Source organism: Podarcis melisellensis (assembly GCF_964234715.1).
Source record: "Podarcis melisellensis genome assembly, chromosome: 6".
In the NCBI taxonomy this organism is placed as follows: Eukaryota; Metazoa; Chordata; class Lepidosauria; order Squamata; family Lacertidae; genus Podarcis; species Podarcis melisellensis.
Window position 1 is genome coordinate 55,166,977 of NC_138538.1, and position 21,217 is coordinate 55,188,193.

The 21,217-nt window shown below is 40.7% G+C and overlaps 2 protein-coding genes across 5 annotated transcripts in view; one reads left to right on the top strand and one right to left on the bottom strand.

The window, feature by feature from the left end:
* Positions 1–70: 70 nt before the first annotated feature.
* Positions 71–14,728, bottom strand: LOC309371395 (calreticulin-like). The gene is made up of 9 exons (XM_081914011.1): positions 14,465–14,728; positions 12,226–12,327; positions 11,362–11,565; positions 10,125–10,219; positions 8,976–9,185; positions 7,831–7,944; positions 5,942–6,085; positions 3,728–3,820; positions 71–2,133 (listed from the first exon to the last, which is right to left on the bottom strand). Exons 1-9 carry the CDS (start codon positions 14,625–14,627, stop codon positions 1,999–2,001), a joined length of 1,260 nt encoding a protein of 419 aa, XP_081770137.1. The 5' UTR covers positions 14,628–14,728; the 3' UTR covers positions 71–1,998.
* A 3,956-nt stretch (positions 14,729–18,684) lies between these two features.
* Positions 18,685–21,217, top strand: part of OSBPL9 (oxysterol binding protein like 9) — a 60,273-nt gene continuing 57,740 nt past the window's right edge. For 2 of the 4 annotated variants that reach the window (XM_081913937.1, XM_081913939.1), the window contains exon 1: positions 18,685–18,851. In XM_081913937.1, the coding sequence (XP_081770063.1) occupies positions 18,741–18,851 (111 nt within the window). In that variant the 5' untranslated portion in view covers positions 18,685–18,740. The remainder of the gene's footprint in view (positions 18,852–21,217) is intronic. The other 2 variants (XM_081913936.1, XM_081913938.1) reach the window with 1 other exon arrangement.

Sequence of the window (21,217 nt, forward strand, 5' to 3'; positions counted from 1 at the left end):
GAGTTGGGTTTATTTTCATGATTCAAAATCTGACCCCAACCCTCCAATTCAAAATCAGGGACAGGCAGGCTGGATATAGACTTTTTATTATGATTATTCCTTATTTATCAGTATTGCATTTATATCCATTCCACCTTTCCTCCAAGGAGCTCAAGGTGGCATGCATTCATTCATTTCCCCATGTTATCCTCACAACCACCCTGTGAGGTAGGTTAGTCTGACAGTGACTGGCCCAAAGTCACACAGTGAGTTTTTAATGGCCAAGTGGTGATTTTAACCCTGGTGTCTCAGGTCCTAGTGCAGTTAGTATCTCTATACCTTATTCCACATTCTTGGGAAAAGATAAAGAAGTAAGTGGGGAGAGGGTAGAATATTTTCCCATAGGTCTGGAAATTGATGGGGTCCTTTGTTAAGGCCTATGTGGCACCTTTAACTAATTCAAGCTGCAATCCTATGCATTTCAATCCCCATGCAATGTAGTTATTGTGGTATGAATCTGCACTTAGCACGTAAGTGCCTTACCTTGATTAAAGTATTAAAAAACTTCAATGCTTAAGTGTCCACTCTTTCTTTGCAAAGGGTAAGGACGGGGAGAAACAGAACAGGTGGAGGCAACGTAACTTTTCTCAGAGCAGTGAAGCAACTGTGAGAGAAGGAAGCCCTTCTGAACCAACATAAGTCCTTTCTGTTTTGTTAAGTACAACTGTACCATAGTATCTTTTTTAAAGGAGGAGGATGGGCAGAAGACAGGAACAACTTGAGCATGCTTCTGTGACCTAGGAACCCTACACAGTCCAGTGGTCACTGTCTACTTATGCTATACATTGATAGTGGAAAGTTACATACTCGAAATATATTGGGTGGAAATCCAGGCAACTATCTCTCCTCTTAGTGTTGTGCCATATGACTACATAATGCTTCCATGTGCATTTATGGTGGGAACTTATAAAGAATGGAACGATTCACAATAGTTCAGGAACCTCAGTGTGTGTAAGAGGTGCACATGTGAATTCTCAGCTGTAAGTTGTAGTTGAATTAGTATAATGGTATATGGTTGAATCACTATGATGGTCATGTGAGGTGCCATTTACACCTGATATCTGCAGACCTGCATGTTTTAAGCTTGTCTACCCAAAACATGTATAAAATAGAGGTTAGGTAGAGATTTAAAGGGGCAGAGTTTCAGCCAGAATTTTGTTTCAACTGTTGGGATATCACTGTCTCCTTTGTGCAGAAGCAATGCTACAGTATAATTACAGAACCCATTGAAGGGCAGGGGAGATGTATGAATGAGAAAGTGGGAAAAAGCAGCCCATGCAACATTCCTAGTTTACAGCAAAGCTAGTCTCCATTTGTTTTACAATATGCCTGACTTTGGGGGGAGAAAAAAGCGATGTCAGGGGAAACCTGTAACCAAAAAAAGAGAAGGGGCACTACAATACAATTAGCTAACTTGGGGTTGGTAGTTATAGAGGGTCAACTTACCATGAGAACAGGCCTTCTTTGCTTCCATTTTGCTTAATTTCTAAAAGTTGGTGAGTTTTAAAAAGTTATTTTAGAAAGCTGAGCAGCCACCCACAACCACAGTGGGAATTCCCTCCCTGTAAAACCATTTCAGCAATCAAATTGCCACCTGCAAATGATGTAGTAAACTGTTATAGACATTTCAATCTGTCCCTAGTTTAGGTATCAAGGAATATGACCTCTGACTGAGCCAGTGGTTCTTTGCTATTTTCTACATCCCCACAGTACATGAGTTGCATCCATCTATGTGTCTCTGTATGTGTCGATGTCCCCTCCGGACTTAAATAAGAGACCCAACCATTTTGCTTGTACCACCATTACCCACACTTATTAGCATAACAATTGTTGCCAGAACTTTTTACTGCCACTGCATTTCAGTTTCAGTAACAGATATTTAGAAAATAAATACAATATTTAGAAGTTGAAAAAAATTCCACCATGAGTTACAGTAACTATGCAATAAAATCTGGTTGATTAGAGCTCATCTTTAACATTGCGATCTTTTTTCTTCCTTTTTTCTTTCTTGCCTTCTTTTCCTTTCGGTTCCTCGTTTTCATTAATTTTTTTATACACAACATCTTGTCCCTGTCTTCTCTTCCATTCTCTCTCCTGTTTATTCAAACAAGAATTGTAAAGCATGTTGGCAAGATGAAAAACCATGTTAAATATTAATATAAATAAGCTGCAAATAACTTATTCAATAGTATTCCATGTGTTAAGACCAAATGAAGGTTATAGGAATACATTACCTCGAGTCAATTTTAAAAAAATGTAAATGTCACAGCCAGAATATGAAATGCAGACATTTACTTCTATAAGTTTCCGTAAGAGATTTGTTTTTGAAATCTGCCTCCCTTTCCTTCTTGGCAAAGAGTCAGTGAGAAAGAGGGCCTCAAACTGAAAATGTAGGTTCAAGCCTTAACTCTGAAGGTATTTTTCCCCAATCTAAAGTCACTATGAAAATTCCTAATAATCAGACGTGATGCAACACTGAAAACTTTTCCACCCTCAGATATTTTTGTCACTTTCTTTAGTGTTGTATATACCTTGCTGGGCTTTTTGTTATTTTTGTGCAATCTGTACAGCTTCATTTGTACATTTATTCCTTAGTTTTCAGTGAGTTCTTCATAATTTCAAAAGAATTTAACCCTTAACACCTAAAGATTGTGTTTTTCAAGCAGATCTTAATATGTTTGGAACTACATCAGTTTTGTTTCTTACACTGTAATAATGGAAGCATGCATTTCTACAGTTCTTTACTGGCTACTTCTATGTATAAAAATATTATGTACAGTAGATATAGTATTGATTTTATGAATCCTGTTAGTGCTAGTTATGGTTAACTAAACTCTGCAGGATGTGCAGTCTAATAATTCTATTCATGTTTACACAGAAGTAAATCCTACTATGTTCAACAAGATTTACTTCTAGGTAAGGGTGCACAGGATTACAGCTTGCTCGAACAAGACTGACTGAACTTAACAAGATACAGTATCAAGCAGATATGTGTAAGGATCAGACTATAAGGAACTTGGCATATTTCTTGAATAGTAATGGAATATTGTGTACCCTTCACAAATTATGCTTGCTTTACAACTTACCCTTTTCACCCACATTTTCCTTAGTCCTTCAGGCCCAAGGATGGTGTACCTCAGACCAGCAAAGATACCCCATTGAATCCTGGTCCTGTTTTACCTTATGAAGCATCTGAGCCTTACTGTATTGCTAGAGGAATTCTCTTGAGAGCTAATGATAACAGCAACCAACAGCCTGGATCAATTCACAGGAGGATTCTTCTGCCAATGCAGTAAGGCTCAGGTGCTTCATAAGGCAATCAGAACCAGGTACTGGTATTCCTGGATACAAATCTGTGGTTAGAGGTCTAAGTGACCTCTGCTAGGAATGCCTTTTACCAACTTTGTCTGGTACACCAGCTATGGAAATAACTGGATCGTGATAACAGGAGTCCATGCATAAGTAACTTCAAGACTTGATAACTGCAGTATACTCTATGTGGGGAAGTCCTTGAGCCTGGTCTTGAACCAGGTAGTGCAGAATGTAGTGGCGAGACTGCTGCAGGGTTCAAGGCTCTTTTGGTAATTATACAAATGCCTGGACACCTGGAGCTGTGCAGGTATACTAGCAAAAGCCCTTCTGCACCATCTCAATCCAGCCACTCTTGTATGGTGATTACGTTACTTACAAATGTGGGACCCCACATTTCATTCCCAGCATCTTCAGCATATTGTTCGTCATTTGTGATAAGAAAATTGTCAAAGATTGTGCCAGACTTTCCCTGTTGGAATTAAAAAGGTAGAAGGGGAAAATGAGTTACTGAAGTAAGCACAATCTAGCTAGATTTGTGAGCCACATATGATAATGGAAGTCCAACTAGGTGTACTCAGAAGTAAGACCTGTTGAATTCAGTGACATTTATTATTAGGTAATGGAGATGACTCTCCATTGCCTGAATTTAACATCATCAAGAATGGTGCAGCCTGGCTTTACCAGAAAAAGCTCACAATATAAATTGGGTGTAACATTGGATACAATTATTAAAGGTGATGCAAAAAAACCCCAAAAGCCTATGGGTGGAATTAAATTTGAGACGGAGCAAGCTCCTCTCTTCTCCCATCACATGCTGTTCTGGGGGTTTTCCTCCTCACCTCCTTCCATCCAATTTATGGGGCTGACAGGGAGAGGAGGAGGGAACCCCATTGCGCAAGTTGAAGTCCTTGTACAGGGCTTCTGCTGAAGGGGCTGGTTATGTGAATCCTTCCCTATAGCTACAATAGAATGCTGCAATAATGGGTGATACATGGTTTCTAGAAGTAAGATTGTACAAAGCTGCCTTATTTTCTTCTCAAGCCTGTATTAAGTGGCTATCTATTTATTTAAAATAATTTATTTCCTTCTATATACTAAAATAATAATATAAAATATTATTTCCTGCTATATACTAAAATAATATAAAATATGAACAGCAATAGAAAATGGCAGCGTGCCTATATAATATTTCATTGTTATTTTGAGGAAAACTTCCTAGCTCACACATGCATAACATAGTAACCAATTCCTTCAACCAGAAATTCAACATTTTGTGATGAAAGCAAATATATACAGTCCCAAAGCTGTTGCTTCTTATCTATATTAAGTTTATATTTATTCTCCTGTATTTATGTTTTCATTCTGTAGAATTTTGATTAAAAAAAATTCAATTTCTATTTGCCATGGTCTAGGTAAAACGGGTTGGAATTCAACCATGACATGCAAAGGGTACGGAATTAGGTGAATGCCCCCATTTCTTCTTTAGGAAACTGTCTCATTTTCTGAAGACTAGAAGCCAGATTCAAAATGCTTCTGTTTCCCTGTATAAGGAAGGCTTATCTAGTTACGGTATCTGGAGCCTTTTACAGTGGTACCTGGGGTTTCATACGCTTCAGGTTACATACGCTTCAGGTTACAGACTCTGCTAACCCAGAAGTAGTACCTCGGGTTAAGAACTTTACCTCAGGATGAGAACAGAAATCGTGCGGCAGTGGCAGCGGGAGGCCCCATTAGCTGAAGTGGTACCTCAGGTTAAGAACAGTTTCAGGTTAAGAATGGACCTCCAGAACGAATTAAGTTTGTAACCAGAGGTACCACTGTAATGAAAAATGATTTTCAGATTGCAGATGTCATAGGCTTTGCATTAAAAGCCCCACATTTCAACAATATACATGTAAGTCAAAAGTAAGTTCCACTGTGTCTACCAATTTAGCATGCACCTATTCTAATAAATTCATAATTAACATTGCATTCATACTCAAAGCCAGTACACAGGTTTGCCATCCCATCAATCCAGCTATATCATAATCTTCTAATATCAGAGGCCATTCTTCTCAAATTATCTACTCCACAATAATCCTACTCCAGAGTACATGGTGTGAAGATCACTACTGAAGCAAATCCTATAGATGACCATGCAGCCGTTTGAATTAATTGCAAATGCTGCAAATGGGAAACACAATACAGTGGTACCTCGGTTTAAGAACAGTCCTGTTTAAGAATGATTCTGTTTAAAACCGGAAGTAGTGTCCCGGTTTATGAACTTTACCTCGGTCTAAGAACGGAATCTGAATGGTGGAAGTGCACCGGCGTCAGGAGGCCTCATTAGCGAAAGCGCACCTCGGTTTAAGAATGGTTTCGGTTTAAGAACGGACTTCTGGAATGGATTAAGTTTGTAACCTGAGGTACCACTGTATATCATATTTTCAAAATGAATGGGCTGCTAATGCTATTTTTCTCCTGTGAATGATTCAAATTAGAAAATTGGACAGCTTTTCCCTCATAATGGTACAGAATACAACTAGACTCTGTAATAAGAATAATCTTTCCAGTTAAGGAATTATTTCTGAAAACTCTATAAAATACATACCTGTAAAATTTCTAAACCAATGACACTGATGTTGAAATACTTGTAAAGATTAGGATCAGGTGTGTATTCTGGATTATCAACTAATGGCTGAACCCATATGCCATTATAATTGGGATTTTTGATTATACGGGGCTTCCAAATTCCCTAAAAAAGAACAATTGAGACAAGCTTGAAGTTTATTTCCCCCCAAACCCAATTTAGTCAAAATAAATATTTGCTAAGTCTAGTGAAAGAAAAATAACAATATGGAATGTATTATCATCATTTGCTAAATATGTACTGACACATTATTTACAGTTTTGAGTGTGGGCCTTTCATAGTGATAATGCCAACAGAAGCTTTATTTTACAATAAGTAAAACCAATTACATACCATTGACTTGTACTTTAACAATGATTTCACTAGGATGGGGAAGTAGCCGTCCATATGTTGTTGGTTTCCCACTTCTCAACATCCCTTCCATACTATGTTGGCTGGGGCTTATGGGAGTTGGAGTCTAGCAACAACTGGAGAGCTACAGATTCCTCACCCTTGTCTTAATTTGAAGATAATACAAGCAGTGGCGGAGGAACCCTCTCCGGCACCTGGGGTGGGGCAGCCTGTATGGACTGCGCATGTGCAGCATCCTGTATGGACTGCGCATGTGTGACAACCGTACGGGATGTGGCTGTACGTGTGCACGTGCAGCAGCCCGTATGGACGGTGCATGAGAGCGGCAGCCCATATGGACTGCACACGCCCTTGGCCGCTCTACAGTTGGGGGGAGGCAGGGGCCATCTTGTCACCCCCCCCAGAGTGGCACCCGGGGCAGACCGCCCCCTCCACACGCCCCTGAATACAAGTGGGAGAGGGGGACGGGAATGGAAACAGGAGAGCGGGGGGAGCTGATGAGGTGTGAATAGAATGGAGAAAGCAAGAAGTGATGGAAAGAGCAGTGAAAGTGGAGACACAAGCAGGGATTTGAGCTGCAAAACTAAAAGCTACAAAACTAAAGGGTTGAAACTGATAATATAAGGTGGGTAAAAGTTCTGCAAGGACTTAAAAATATTATGTGACAATTGTGATAATGGAAGAAAAGCATAGACAATGATTTCAACAGTCAGTAGAGAGGATGAAAAGCAGGCTGGAGACAGCAACTACTTGGAAGTGGTAAAGAAAGAGAGAGAAAGAGAAAGAGGAATCCAAACCAGTGGGTCAAAAAGAGAGCAGCAAGAAAAACAGAGAAAGCAGTACCTATTTGAGGGCTTAGTAAGTGATGGGATATAGCTGCTTGAAGGGAGATACTGGTTCAAGAGATGGCATTTAAGGATGGGGGACTTGAGAAATACAGGCAAAGCCAGATGAAGGTAGATTCAGGAAGACTGAACAGGAGAATAGGTAGTAAGATAAAATGCCTCAGGTTAAACATGGTACTTTTTTGGACCAGTGGGAACACTTTGAATTCTGAGGAAGTGCTGTGGGTGCCTGTTACAAAATGGCTGCTACGGGGGTATGGCATAAGACAAAATTAGAGAGTGCAGTCACTGCTGCTCCCTCACCCCTGGACCTCACACAAATGCCATATGTGTGACTCCCCCCCCCCCCAAATACATCTCTCTCAACACAGAATATCACTGAGAAACCCCACCCGTTAGAAAAGTTCCTCCATGGGTAAAGGAAATGCATATTTTTTGAAAACAAAACCAAAAACCAAAGATGCTCAAGGGAAACAAACTTGGCACCAAGTAGACAATCCCTGGACTAAGTCATACTCAGAGACTTACTGAATTCAATGGACTTGACTAACTTAAATCTATCCATTTAAATGGCTCTACTCTGGGTATACGACCCCTACTGTTTACCATCTAAGTCTCTGCATTTATTATTATGCAGACCTATACCAAGCTTACTCTGTACTCCGGGTTTGGAACCGATGGTGGTGCCCACTCTCCATCCATTTCTTCATCCCAGTCATCTGGCTTCGTGACATTTGGGTCAGGAATTCTTTCTGGCTGATCCCAATCCTAAAACAGTATGCATTCATATAATCAATAAAGATTGTTTTCTCAAACATGTATTTTAGCAGCAAGATAATCCTGACAGTTTATTAAAATGCTTGCTCATTTAATATCACATTGACTGATTAGTAAGTTGAGTTCCGTGTTGGAAGAGTAGCAAAATATAAATGTAAATAAATACATAAAAATAACTATTGGTTATTATATTGTTTTCTGTTATCATCTAGCATTTCATATGTTACCACACTTAACAAGCTTTTAGGTTCTGTGGCATTCAACAAAATTCACTGCAACTACTACCAGGCATGGAAATTTGTTTGTATTAATCCCGTGATAGACATATACTGTATTGAACTTTGTGTTGAACCAAAGGTGAACTGTTCTAGAAGCACTGCAAACACCATCTTGGTAGTCAATATAACCCCACAATTAATTGGTAGTTGATGTAACAATGAGCTCATGTATGTTCATGCTCACTTCCTTTGATATAAGTTAATTGGCTTGTTTTGATGTTATCCTTATCTGTGGGCTTGAGGTGCTGGGCTTTGAGTCCAGAATGGGGAACTATCTATGGTCAGGTGAAGTAAGAAGTCCTGGCAAAAGTGACATATGCTGCTTTGTGTATAAAGAATGTATAAATGTTTGCTTGGGTGCAGACATTTGTCTGTAAAGGCGAAGACAAATGTCACTGAGATGCAGAATTTATTTTAGAGTTTAACCCAACTCAGCCCCAGGCAAGTAAATGATCATATATTGCCTCAGCTCCTCCATTTGCTAAATGGAAGTAATAATTAGCTACCATTGTGAAATTGACTGAAGTAAGAATTATTTAATAATAGAAATAATAGAAAGGGAATGATGGATATCAGACTGTTGTTGGAGCAAATCATAGAATTATAAGCACAGCTGCAACACCCACTGACTTCAACTGAGACAACAAGAGATGGTCAGTGGACAGAATGCAACTGGGGAAGTAGACAGCTTTAATGTACATATATATCTATATAGAAAGAGAAACCATGATACTGAAACTTTACATCTGGTTTCTTGTCCATGGGATCTTCAATAAGCTCCCTTTCATCCCAGTAGTCAGGTTTTGCCATTTCATGATCAACTATCTTCCTTGGAGGAAGGAAGTCCCAGTCATCTTCTAGATAGCCAGCCTCAGCAACATAATTATCAACTTTCACTTCATATGTTAAATCTGGACGCAGTATCAAAGTGTAGAGATGGGTAAAGTCATCGGTCTTGAAAAAGAAAAATAATAAAGATTATTACATAAGTAGAGAGTTCTTTTCTCATATTCCAAACTGACTGCTGGTTTTTCCTGTTAAATGTTGCAACAGAGTATAAACTAAATAAAAAAATGGCATACTGATTATCTACTCAATCACTGCTTGAAGAGTTTGGAGGCCAGAAAATTGAGGACATGCCATGGTACTTATTATTGGTTGGTGAGAGCTATTTCCCTTGCTTCTTGGGTTGTGTGTCAAAAGTAAATGGTGCCTAGGATGCAAGAGTGGCAACCATAATGATTGGTGCCCATCAGCCAATGTTTGTTCTTGGCTACAACTTAACCATGATCCTGGGTTCAGAGGACACATTAAGCAAAACTTTGGCTTAGTTGCTGCACCACACTCAGCTAAAAGGTCCAGGGAAGAGCAAAGCAGAACAAAGCTCCAGCATGCTTGCATGGTCCCAGTAACAATACGTATCAACAAAAGAAATGGAATGTGAAATCCAGACTTGTAGTTGATTTCCCTGAAACAAACCTGCTGCTTATGTTCTCTCCAAACAAACTACAATCTTGATTTAGATAATATAACATGCCAATGCTTGTAGCTTGTTGGTCCTGGTGCAGTGTGGTCAGGAGCAGCAGTGAATGAGTTGCGGTGAATTAGTTGAGGACTTTTTGAGCAGCATGCACTAGCACTTTTCATTAACATTAAACCATAGTTAAACTATCGCTTACTCGCCAACATAATTGTAATATATGTTACTATTAGTTTCAAAAACACTACTTGACCCAGACTTCAGCTATGGGTTTTTCACTGTTGCTTGTGTGTGGAAAGTAGAATTTTAGCAAGACAGAAAGATACAAAAAAATGCAATTAGTAGAGGAAAACTAGCAACAAAGTTTAGAAATCAACAATGCTTCTCAGATACCAAAAAAATACTGATCATACCTCGCATGTGATGTTTTTTTTGATCAAGTAATAATCATCTTTATAGTTGAAGATAACCTGCACTATCTTTTTGTCTTCTCCACATATATCTGGACCTAGGAGAAAACAACAGTGCTCTAAAAACCCAATTGACTTGGATCAGCATTCCACCTGCACAAATATAAGTCAGTTAATGATAGTTTGACCACTGATTTAGAAATTGCTGTTAATAGTACTTTCTTCTTCTTCTTCTTCTTCTTCTCCTCCTCCTCCTCCTCCTCCAAACGTGGAAGGTGACTTACTTACTTCCTGTCCCTTGCAGCCAACATTTTAATATTAAAACCATTTTAATCCCACTACTTCTAACTCTCAAGGCAACATACATGGGAGATGAAAGAGCAGTTTTCAAAAATTGTAAGTAATAAGCAAAGTGTTAGACACGTTGATTGCCAGCAAGTTTTAAAAAAAGATGTCAAAAGGGTTGATAGCTACTACTTTCAGTAGCTTTTAAAAAGTTCAGATTTATGTTCATGGTCTAATGCTGTGTATAGCTAAATTAAATCTTCAGAGACAATATCAAATGTTGGCACCATACAATGGGGCAGCAGAGGCGAGCTGTTGACTTCATGCCCTGCTTGTAAGCTCCCTGGAAGACTTCACCCTGATCCAGCAACCTTGTTGTCAGCTCATTGAATATACTTTGCAAAACATAAGGAAGCAAAAACTGGCTGTGTTTGCCCATAATACTGAGCTATTAATTATGGCTTAGTAAGCTAACCAGTCCACAAGGTGCATGCATCCCATGTGCTCCCACTCTGCTTCTTCCTTAGTTGGGTGGAGAAACAAACCATTGAGCTTAACATTCTCCCCAAACCAATTCTTGTGGGTTTTCTCTCCAAATAAACAATGTTTGGGAAATCAAGAACTTGGCTTCAGATTTTGGTTTTCTGGAGAAAAACAAACCACAGGAGCTGATTCAAGTGTAATGATAAGCCATCTGCTCTGTTGTGTGTTTCCTCACTTGACTACCAGAAGAGTATGGTAGGCGCTCTTGAGCTTTCTGCACCAGATAGTTGACTAAACCATAAGTTGGCATTGTGTGCAGCCACTGATTCTCACTGATATATACAGTGATGCAGACTCAAAAAATATGAAAACAGAAATTTCCTTATAGTGCTAAGCCCAATTCTCTCTTGGCCTGCACTGTACAAATGGATATGCTTTGACTGCTGACTAAAAAGACATGTTGAGAACTTACCAAACATAATATAATATTCAGAATCTTCATTCATAACCTCTTGAACCAGGTCTGCAGAATAAAGTTTAACATAGGCACCACCGCAATCGACATGTTGGTCATATTTTACTGTATACTGAAGCACTAACGTCTGACCTTCATTGTTGAAGGGCGGAAACCTTGCTGACACTGCATAATACTTAGTGTCTTCAGTTGCCTTCAGACCTGTAAAATTAAATCAAAGATCTAGAACTATGGTTTAAACGACTTATTGTACTTTCACAAAATCCTGTCCTTACTATGGATATAATAATATAACCGCAAAGACTGTCTGGCATTATGTAGGATATGGATATTAAATAACCTCTTGCCAGTTATACTGTTAACAAGAGCAGAAACCACCAATATACAAAATACTGCTGTTGATTACTCTGGGAAGTTAGAAACTTGCATAAATATTAGTCAAGAAGCAATTTACAGAGCCTGTACATCGATCGGGAAATAAACAAAGAGAAAATGGAGATGTCTGGAAAAAGGGAAAACAAAAGTTCAAGCACCTATAACCACTGATTGTTGGTGCTTGAACAGAAAGCCCTGTACAGCTGACAATCAGCTGATCATTGGAGCTTCAAAGTGCAGTCAGTCCCAACAATCAGATGTGTGGGATCACTTTACTTGTAGGATCTATCTGCACCCATACAAATTTGCTCAGATGCAGAAGCCCTGCTCTCTAGCCCACCACTAGGAATCATAATGACAGTTATGTAGATGTTTTGATGCTAGCCAATATTGTGTCAATAATGGAATAAAAGTGAATGAAGACATGCATTCAGTCACAAATCTCATTTTTCACAAACTGGGGGATGGGAGAATGCATTATTTTACCTTTATCTTTTTCTCTATCTCCATAAAACCTTCCTGATGCAACACGAAATTTACCATAATCAGATCTATGTTTAGATTGAACCCACCGTTTCTCCCATTCATCTGAAAAAGTGAAAGAAGTAGCAATGAGGTATAGCAAAACAATAACATGCAACAACTACTTCACATTATGTAAAATAGAATGAATGTTTTAGGACATACAGTGGTACCTCAGTTTACAGACGCTTCAGGTTAGACACCGCTAACCCAGAAATAGTACCTCGGGTTAAGAACTTTGCTTCAGGATGAGAACAGAAATTGTGCAGCGGCGGTGCGGAAGCAGCAGGAGGTCCCATTGGCTAAAGTGGTGATTTAGGTTAAGAACAGTTTCAGGTTAAGAACGGACCTCCAGAACGAATTAAGTTCTTAACCCAAGGTACCACTGTACAGTACTATGCAAATTAACTCATGGCTGCACCACACATGGACTTAACAGCCATATAACAAGCAGTAATTTTCCAGATATTTAATCCAAACCCTGAACTGCGGTCAATGTTAGCTATGGTTTGTTTAAACCAAAAACAAAATAACTTCACAGTTTGAAGGCGAGTTGTTTTAAACCAACAAAACTAAACATTAACCACATTTTTTCAATCTGCATAACACAACAAGCTGTGGTTAAGCAAAAGCAGAAGCAAACAGATTCTGAACTTCCCCTTGTGCTACTGTGCCCGAGGAAGAAAAGGGAGGGAAAGAGCATATGTATCAGAGGCAAACCATTGCTCAGTCTCATCATACTATACTGTGGTTTAGAGTGATATTTAAATGTGGCCACTGACAAGGAATAATACTAGAGCACTCATACTAGAGCACCTATGTTTTTCTTAAAGATCATTCAAGTGATGCAACCTTCATCATAGGCATAAAACCTGGCAGCAAACCTATAAAGGCATTCTTGATATATCTTGAATTACATTTGGTTAAAAACAACCTTACAAAAGTATTTTACTCAAGAATGCTTAGCTGAATATCACAAAAGCCTATATTTAACTCCATCTGGAGCTAGAGAAAACTGCTCAATGATCCCAAGAGACCACTCGCTACATGTTGAATCATGTTTGTGATTTGCCTGGTTTATGTCATGTTTATAACACTGATCATAGGGCTCAAAATTCAAACAAATGTAATATAAACCAGATTCAATTATTTTTCAAGCCATTTTGTAATGGACTTTCAGTACAAGACTGGTGTCATTTAGTATGTCTTCTAAAGAAAGGGTACAAGCAGGCACAATAATAAACAATAATAACACCTGTACTGATCTTCCCATGGGATAGAAATAAGAAATTGGAAGAAGGGAGGAAATTGTATGGGAGGCAGATGAGGACATGTAATATACGCTCTCTTCCTAGGAAACAGCACTAAAAACCTTCAAGAATGATTAACCAGAATCAAAATATTAACCAAACCCAGAAACCTAGTACTGCGAATGCATTTGCCTTTACCTCCATATAGAGCAGCACTATAAATAAAATTGCAGTCTGCTTAGGAGTTGTTAAGAAGAGATATTGAAATTAGGACACATAGCACAAATTTTAAAGCTGTGCAGTCTCTTATGCAAGGAAACACACTATACTATATCAGGACATCAGTTGCTGAATGTTTCAGAACAGACAGTAAAAACTATTTCTATCTGGGTTACCTTTTCTTCATATTTAAACAGATGAAACTCTTAACTTTGGATACATCCTTTTATAAATTAGCTGTGCTCTAGGATTCCAAATGCATCAGGACTGACTCCTCATGTTCAACTGGTTTATCTCTGTTCCTTCCATGCATCACTCACAGTGAAATCCTATGCATGTCTACTCAGATGTAAGGGCCACCGAATTCAGTGAGACATATTGCCAGGTAGGACAGCAGAACAGGACAGCAGCCTCACAATATTTGCAAGACAACTGCTTTAATTATTAGTTTTCCTAAACTTGGGGGGAAATTGCAAAAGGTCAGTCTTCTCTTTCATGCTTCTATCCTTTATTTTTTTCCTGTAGTGGTACTGAATGTACTGATAGTTTAGAAGACGGGATACCATACAAAATAGATATTTCATAGTGTTTTATCAATTAATTTTATTATTAAACAGTAAAAAAATGAAATCAAACAAGAATGCAACTCTTTAGAGTAAGGCTACATAAATGAAAGAAGATTTGGAAGTCAACGGTTTCCTTCCAGAACAGAGAAACAGCAAAGTATCACTTACCTTCATCATCAAACTCTTCCCTAAAATACTCCTTTATTATTGTATGCTGTGGTGTCTCTAACATAGTAGAAGGGCTATCATCATTGTCATTGTCAGTTTGCTCCCCAAATACCAGTCCTATCAAGAAGGTCCCTAAGTAAATCAGCTGCATTACTGGTTTCATAGGAACTCAGCGTTCTGAAAGTGGTAGGAGGCTTCTTTAAATTGCACTGAGAAGACTATAGTAACACCCCCTCTGAAATATTGTCCCACTTCTCCTAATCTACAACCACAACAGTCAGCACACTGATAATCATGCTGAACAGAAGGGTCTTTTCCACTGGTTAGCATCCATGAATAACTGAGCTACAAGGACCAATCAGAAGGGACCACGCAATTGCGCTAGCACAGAAACTCCCTGGAATGTCTCAAAGGAAATGGATTCTGAAGACACAGGTGTCTGGATCTAATTCAGATCAATTCACACCCAGCAAGCGTATTGCCTTCTTACTCGACTACTCTTTGAAAGTATTGTTAGCGTTCTGCCATTTGAAATATATTTGAGAACGTAGCAAGCAGAACTTTTTAGAATTCAGTACATCATAGCAGCTCACCTTGTTTTTGTAAGTAAATATACTGTATTCATCTCAGTCAAAATAGCCTCGATCGCAACTGAAATGTTACCATTCCCACACTAGATTCCCTTTTGAAAATAAACTAAGTGGTTTGCAGCATTCTAGAAAAGAAAAGAAAAAGCTGGTCGTGACAGCTCATGACAATTTGACTACATTGTCGTTGTTGTGGTCTCTACTCCACATATTCAGCTAGTTATCAGTGTGTATACCCCACTCACATAAAAAGGAGTAAAGCTGCAAAGGCTTGCATGAGTAATCTACAAGAGCAGGAAGTTGATTAGAAACTATGGCCGCAATCCCACTTACCTGGCAGTAAGCCATATTTAATTCAGTGGGACTTAATTCTGTGTAGACATAGCTAGGATTGCAACTTTAAGCAGGAGTGGCTAGACTGTGTTCCTTCAGGTGCTGCTGATCTGTAACTTCCATCATCCACAAATACTGGCCATGCTGATTAAGGCTGATGGGTAGGTGGAGTCCAGCAATGTGTGCAGGGCCACAGGTTAGTCATCTCTGAACTAAAGGAATTACAGCAGACACAAGCTTTATATCACTATGCAGAATCACCCCTCTACCATATAATTTCTAAACAAGATTGCAACCAAACACAGGTGGCCAACCAGAGGACCTCCAGATTTTTCTGAATTACCACTTCCATCATCGCTGCTCATTGGTCATACTGGCTGGGGCTCAGGTTTTGTAGTCCTGTTATAGTTGGTGACTATTCACTGTATTTCTCTAATTTGTATAAATCCATAGTAATTCCAGTCATGAGTTTAGGATTATAGCCTTAGTATATTAAAAAAACACCTGATTCCATTGAGCATGCTTAAAGGTAAAGGTAAAGGTACCCCTGCCCGTACGGGCCAGTCTTGCCAGACTCTGGGGTTGTGCGCCCATCTCACTCAAGAGGCCAGGGGCCAGCGCTGTCCGAAGACACTTCCGGGTCACGTGGCCAGCGTGACATCGCTGCTCTGGCAAGCCAGAGCTGCACACGGAAACGCCGTTTACCTTCCCGCTAGAAAGCGGTCCCTATTTATCTACTTGCACCCGAGGGTGCTTTCGAACTGCTAGGTTGGCAGGCGCTGGGACCGAGCAGCGGGAGCGCACCCCGCCGCGGGGATTCGAACCGCCGACCTTTCGATCGGCAAGCCCTAGGCGCTGAGGCTTTAACCCACAGCGCCACCCGCGTCCTTAGGAGCTGATTAATCATTTCACATAAAAATTATGTTGGTTATTATTAATTTCATTTATAAGCAGCCCTTCACCATAAGTTCCCAATTAGTGTGCACAAAATAGCTCCCAAACAATATGTTTTATTCTAACATTGGGGAAAGATGTATTCTGATCCTTTGCAAACTTTCTCAGAGATGAATTAACAATCACTGAGTGTGCACAGGATTGTCACCCTAAAGTTAAACAGGAACAAATGGCTTATATTCTCAAGTATTCTGACAACACGTAATGCATGGAAGCTTATGCCATAATAAAATTTGTCAGTCTTTAACATGCCACAAAACCTTGTTGTTTTGGCCTCTAATATAAATATGGATATAATCGGGCTGTGGAGGAGTGGTGTTAGTAGAAAGTTTTAATAGGGATTTCCCCCCATTCCAGCTCTGCAGTCCCAGGAATACTGAGCAAAAGGTCTGAGAAATCATGTGAATTCCTTAAGGTCTTTGAAACTATCAACAGTAGTACAGTGGTACCTCGGGTTAAGTACTTAATTCATTCCAGAGGTCCGTACTTAACCTGAAACACCACTTTAGCTAATGGGGCCTCCTGCTGCCGCCGCAGCCCAATTTCTGTTCTTATCCTGAAGCAAAGTTCTTAACCTGAAGCACTATTTCTAAGTTAGCAGAGTGTGTAACCTGAAGCGTATGTAACCCAATGTACCACAATACTGAAGCATATTGCCACATGCCAAGAAGAACTCTGACCATTACTTTCCTGTTTAGTGAACATGATTGCAAAAGTGCTCAAATGCACAGTTTGCTTCATGGTAAAGAACATACCCCAATCCAACTTTGCACTTTTCTAGGCTTGTCTCCATCCTCCTCTCTGCTGAATTCTACAAGGGCACAACTGAGAGTAAGGAGAAGGAAGCAGACAGCCAGAGCCACCAGTTGGACTGGCTATATAGGAAAGCAGGCAGCTAGGAGGCTTGACCCTGCTCCACTGAATTGAAATTTCAGCCTTCATGACATAGGAAAACGGCCAAGTAAACAGCTATTTTCGTGGAGGAGGGTCAAGATATTAACTGATATGCATGAAATATATATAGCTATATAATCCCTAGTGTAGTAAGATAAGACCTTTGGAGCAGGCATTTTTTAAAAAACCGGCTTAGTAGGGCAGTAATTATGAACCGCCCTAGTAGGGCAGTAATTGTTCCATGACAATTTGTCACCTGATGATGGCACCTGGGGCAGCCTGCCCCCCGCCCCCCCTTCCTACATACCTGCTGACGAAAAGCATAGATTAGGGCAATCCAATCAGAACTAGAATGTCTGCAAAATACCTTTACAGCTCCAGGGTTCCGAGAAAACTTGTCAGTGCTGAGTGAATTCCACATCTGTAGTGGGAACAGGATAATAACCACCGTCTCTATTCGGAGTGACACCCAAATGAAGTTCTGTAACTCCGAATGCACTCAAAAGGAGTTTCAACAAGGCTTTCTTCCAGGTCACCTACGTGCAAGCAGAAATGCAGCTTTCGGCACTTTTAAGCCCATACTGGCAGCAGCCTTAAATGCTTCGCTATACTTTAAGACAGCATCTTAAAAAGCAGAAACATCACCTTGCCGACAAAGGTCCGTATAGTTAAAGCTATGGTTTTCCCAGTCGTGGTGTATGGAAGTGAGAGCTGGACCATAAAGAAGGCTGATCACCAAAGAATTGATGCTTCTGAATTAGGGTGCTGGAGGAGACTCTTGAGAGTCCCATGGACTGCAAGAAGATCAAACCTATCCATTCTGAAGGAAATCAGCCCTGAGTGCTCACTGGAGGGACAGATCGTGAAGCTGAGGCTCCAATACTTTGGTCACCTCATGAGAAGAGAAGATTTCCTGGAAAAGACCCTGGTGCTGAGAAAGATTGAGGGCACAAGGAGAAGGGGACGACAGAGGACGAGGTGGTTGGACAGTGTTCTCGAAGCTACCAGCATGAATTTGACCAAACTGCGGGAGGCAGTGGAAGACAGGAGTGCCTGGCGTGCTCTGGTCCATGGGGTCACGAAGAGTCAGGCACGACTAAACGACTGAACAACAATACTTCCCCAAGACTTTTCCAAAAACCCTCGTGCGCCCCTTAACTATTATTATTTTTGGGGCCCCCTCCACCTTGCGTCCCTCAGTACACAAGTCACGCCCCCTCAGCCTTTATCTCCTCCCTCTCGTTAGTAGCGTAGGCTCTGTGTGTGTGTGGTGTTTTTTTCTCTTGCCGCGCCCGCCGCCTCTGTCCTCTTAATTTCGCGCCGCCTCAGTCAGGCCTAGCCCACTGACGGTGCGCGCGCACCCGCCCGCTCGCGCGTTCTTTCTTTCTCTCCGTCCCTCCTCTCTCCTCCCCCCCCCAGCCCAACCCGCTCCTCCTCCTCCCTCAGCCCCGCCCGCGCGACCGGCGTTCGCTTCAGCGGGGCCGCTTGGCATCTTACCGGCTCCCAAGATGGCGTCCATCATGGAAGGCCCGCTGAGTAAATGGACCAACGTGATGAAAGGCTGGCAGTACCGCTGGTTCGTGCTCGACTACAACGCGGGGCTGCTCTCCTACTATACGGTGCGTGCCGAGGGAGGGAAGGGGGGCAAACCGGGAGGACGGAGCTGTGGGGGTGGGGTGGGGGGGCGAAGCGGAGCACAGCCAGGATGCCCGCTTGCCAGGGGTAGGGGTTTCTGAGAGAGGGAGTGTCGCGGTCGGGAGGAAGCCAATAGGGATGGCAGAGATTTTGGCGCTAGCCAATAGGGTGGTAGAGTTGGGAGATTTATGTGGAGGGGGGCGTGGGGTCGGGCCGCGTTTTAACTTGAGGCGACTGAAGTGGGGTTTTTTGTGGGGTGGGGGGAGTCGAAGGGCCTGGTGGTGCTAAGTGCTCTTTACTTTGTGAAAGGGGGAGGCGGGTCTCGAGAGCACAAGCCTGTTTTGGGTCTGGGGGCGGGCAAGCTGTACTCTCCTTGCTCGAGGAAAGAGGGGTTGACTCCTTTTGGCAAGCGAGGTAGAGCTTCCGCGTGATAAACGTTGGCAGCCAAGGCCGCTTTTGTGCCGCATTTGAAGGCGGAATCCAACCATTCCTCTCTTTCAAAGTAGGGATAGACCAGAAAAGGGAAGTAGCAGTAACTTTCTCCCCCTCTCTGTCAGATGGTGACTCCATCCTGAGCACCCAAACTTGAGAGCAAGTTTCATTGACGTTAGTAAACAAACAAAACACAGGCTCTGCTTATGGTCTTGCCCATTACTGTGTCTACTTCAGGGGAGACATCTCGATAATTGAAATCTGCACAGCACAGGGGATTAATTAAAAGCGTAAAGAGTTGTTTGGCAGGATCAGACACAAGGTTGGACTACTGAGGCACTCTTTCTGCAGCTTACAAACAGGACATTGGGGACAAAACAATAGAAGATGTCTGTTTCGCCGTCTATACCACGCTAGTTACACTGTATCTTTGAAAATACAGTAACACACGAATCTGGTGTTTACTAAAACAAAGTTAGAATAGGTTTGATTCAGTAAATTATTTAAGATTCAGTTAAATTGAGTGTTGCTGCTTCGGATAGTAGTAGTCTTTGATAGTGGTAAACTTTGCAAGTTAGCAGGTGCTTTGTGTGGTAAAACTTCTCATTAGCAGACAACTTGTTTAATCCAAATTTATTTTATGGTTTCAATTAGAACATTATAGACAGGTAACTTGTTCAGGGTTAGTCATAGGTAGCAGTCTTTTAACACTTAACTGGGAGTAATTTGAGCTCAATAGGCTTTTGTTCTGAGTCGACATGTATAGAATTGCACTTGTTTTGTTTTTACTTAGTTGCCACTTGAAACATTTACCTTTTCTTAATAATCACCAATGCAGTATACTATATGATTTTTGTGTGTGTGAACAATCTTAAGGCAGAGGCAGGGGTTATTAGCTTGTGTATGGGGGGGGCGTTCTTATTTTTATTATGTATTTTTTATGTTGTTGTTTTTATGTTTATGAGATTTATGGATGAAGGACAGTATAAAAATTAATAAAATGAAGTAAAATAAACAAGCCATTGTAACTGCAAGGTCACTCTATTGCTTCTTACTTATTATTGCCGAAAGGTGATCTATAAATATACTGAGTTCAATGTGACTTAAAATAAAAATAAATAAAAATAATTCATTATTAAAAACCAATTCAATTCTAAGAAGCAACAGGGAAAACTTCTAATCACATAGTAGCAGCATGGGATAAACCAGTCTTTCCCAAACTTGAGTCTTCAGCTGCTTTTGGTCAACAACTCCTACCATCCTTGACCACTGGTCTTGCTAGCTAGGGTTGATGGGAGTTGTAGTCCAAAAACAGCTGGAGACCCAAGTTTGGGAAACACTGGGATAAACAGTGTTAGAATAAACAACAGAGGAATACAAATAACTTAATCTAGCTGCAGAAGTGACAGTGAATAAGGTAAGTTTTATTACCACTCCCTCTGAGAAGAGAGAATGTGCCTGCCAAAATTTCAGTGGGAAGGAATTCCAACCACAACAGAAAAAAACCCCTGTTGAGGGCAGCCTGGCATCTTGACTAAGCTGGAGACTGGGATTGGTTAGTAACATTTAAGACTATGACATGCTATAAGTTTGATCATGTGAGTGTTATGTGGAAATATGAGATTACCATTGTGGTCTTTGGTTGGAATAGAGGCATCTATGTATTTTAAGGCTTACACCATAGAATTGCCATATGGGTTTAGTTGAAGTGGGGTGGGTAAAGCAGTAGGAATGTTGAAGTGGGGTGGGTAAAGCAGTAGGAATGTCCAGTTCTAATACTTTAAGAATAGAACATGATGATAGAGGTAGAATTTTGAAGTTTGGGCAGATGAGCTAGTCCTTGGGGTCATATTTGGAAATTATAATATGTATATTGAGTGGGAAGATAACCATTTAGGGGGTAATATTTCAGATAAAA

Coding starts and splice junctions, on each gene's coding strand:
- LOC309371395 (XM_081914011.1), bottom strand. CDS start 14,627: ATGAAACCAGTAATGCAGCTGATTTACTTAGGGACCTTCTTGATAGGA. Junction 11,566..12,225: donor AGATAGAGAAAAAGATAAAG/GTAAAATAATGC, acceptor TTAATTTTACAG/GTCTGAAGGCAACTGAAGAC. Junction 3,821..5,941: donor TTGGTTTAGAAATTTTACAG/GTATGTATTTTA, acceptor TAATTCCAACAG/GGAAAGTCTGGCACAATCTT.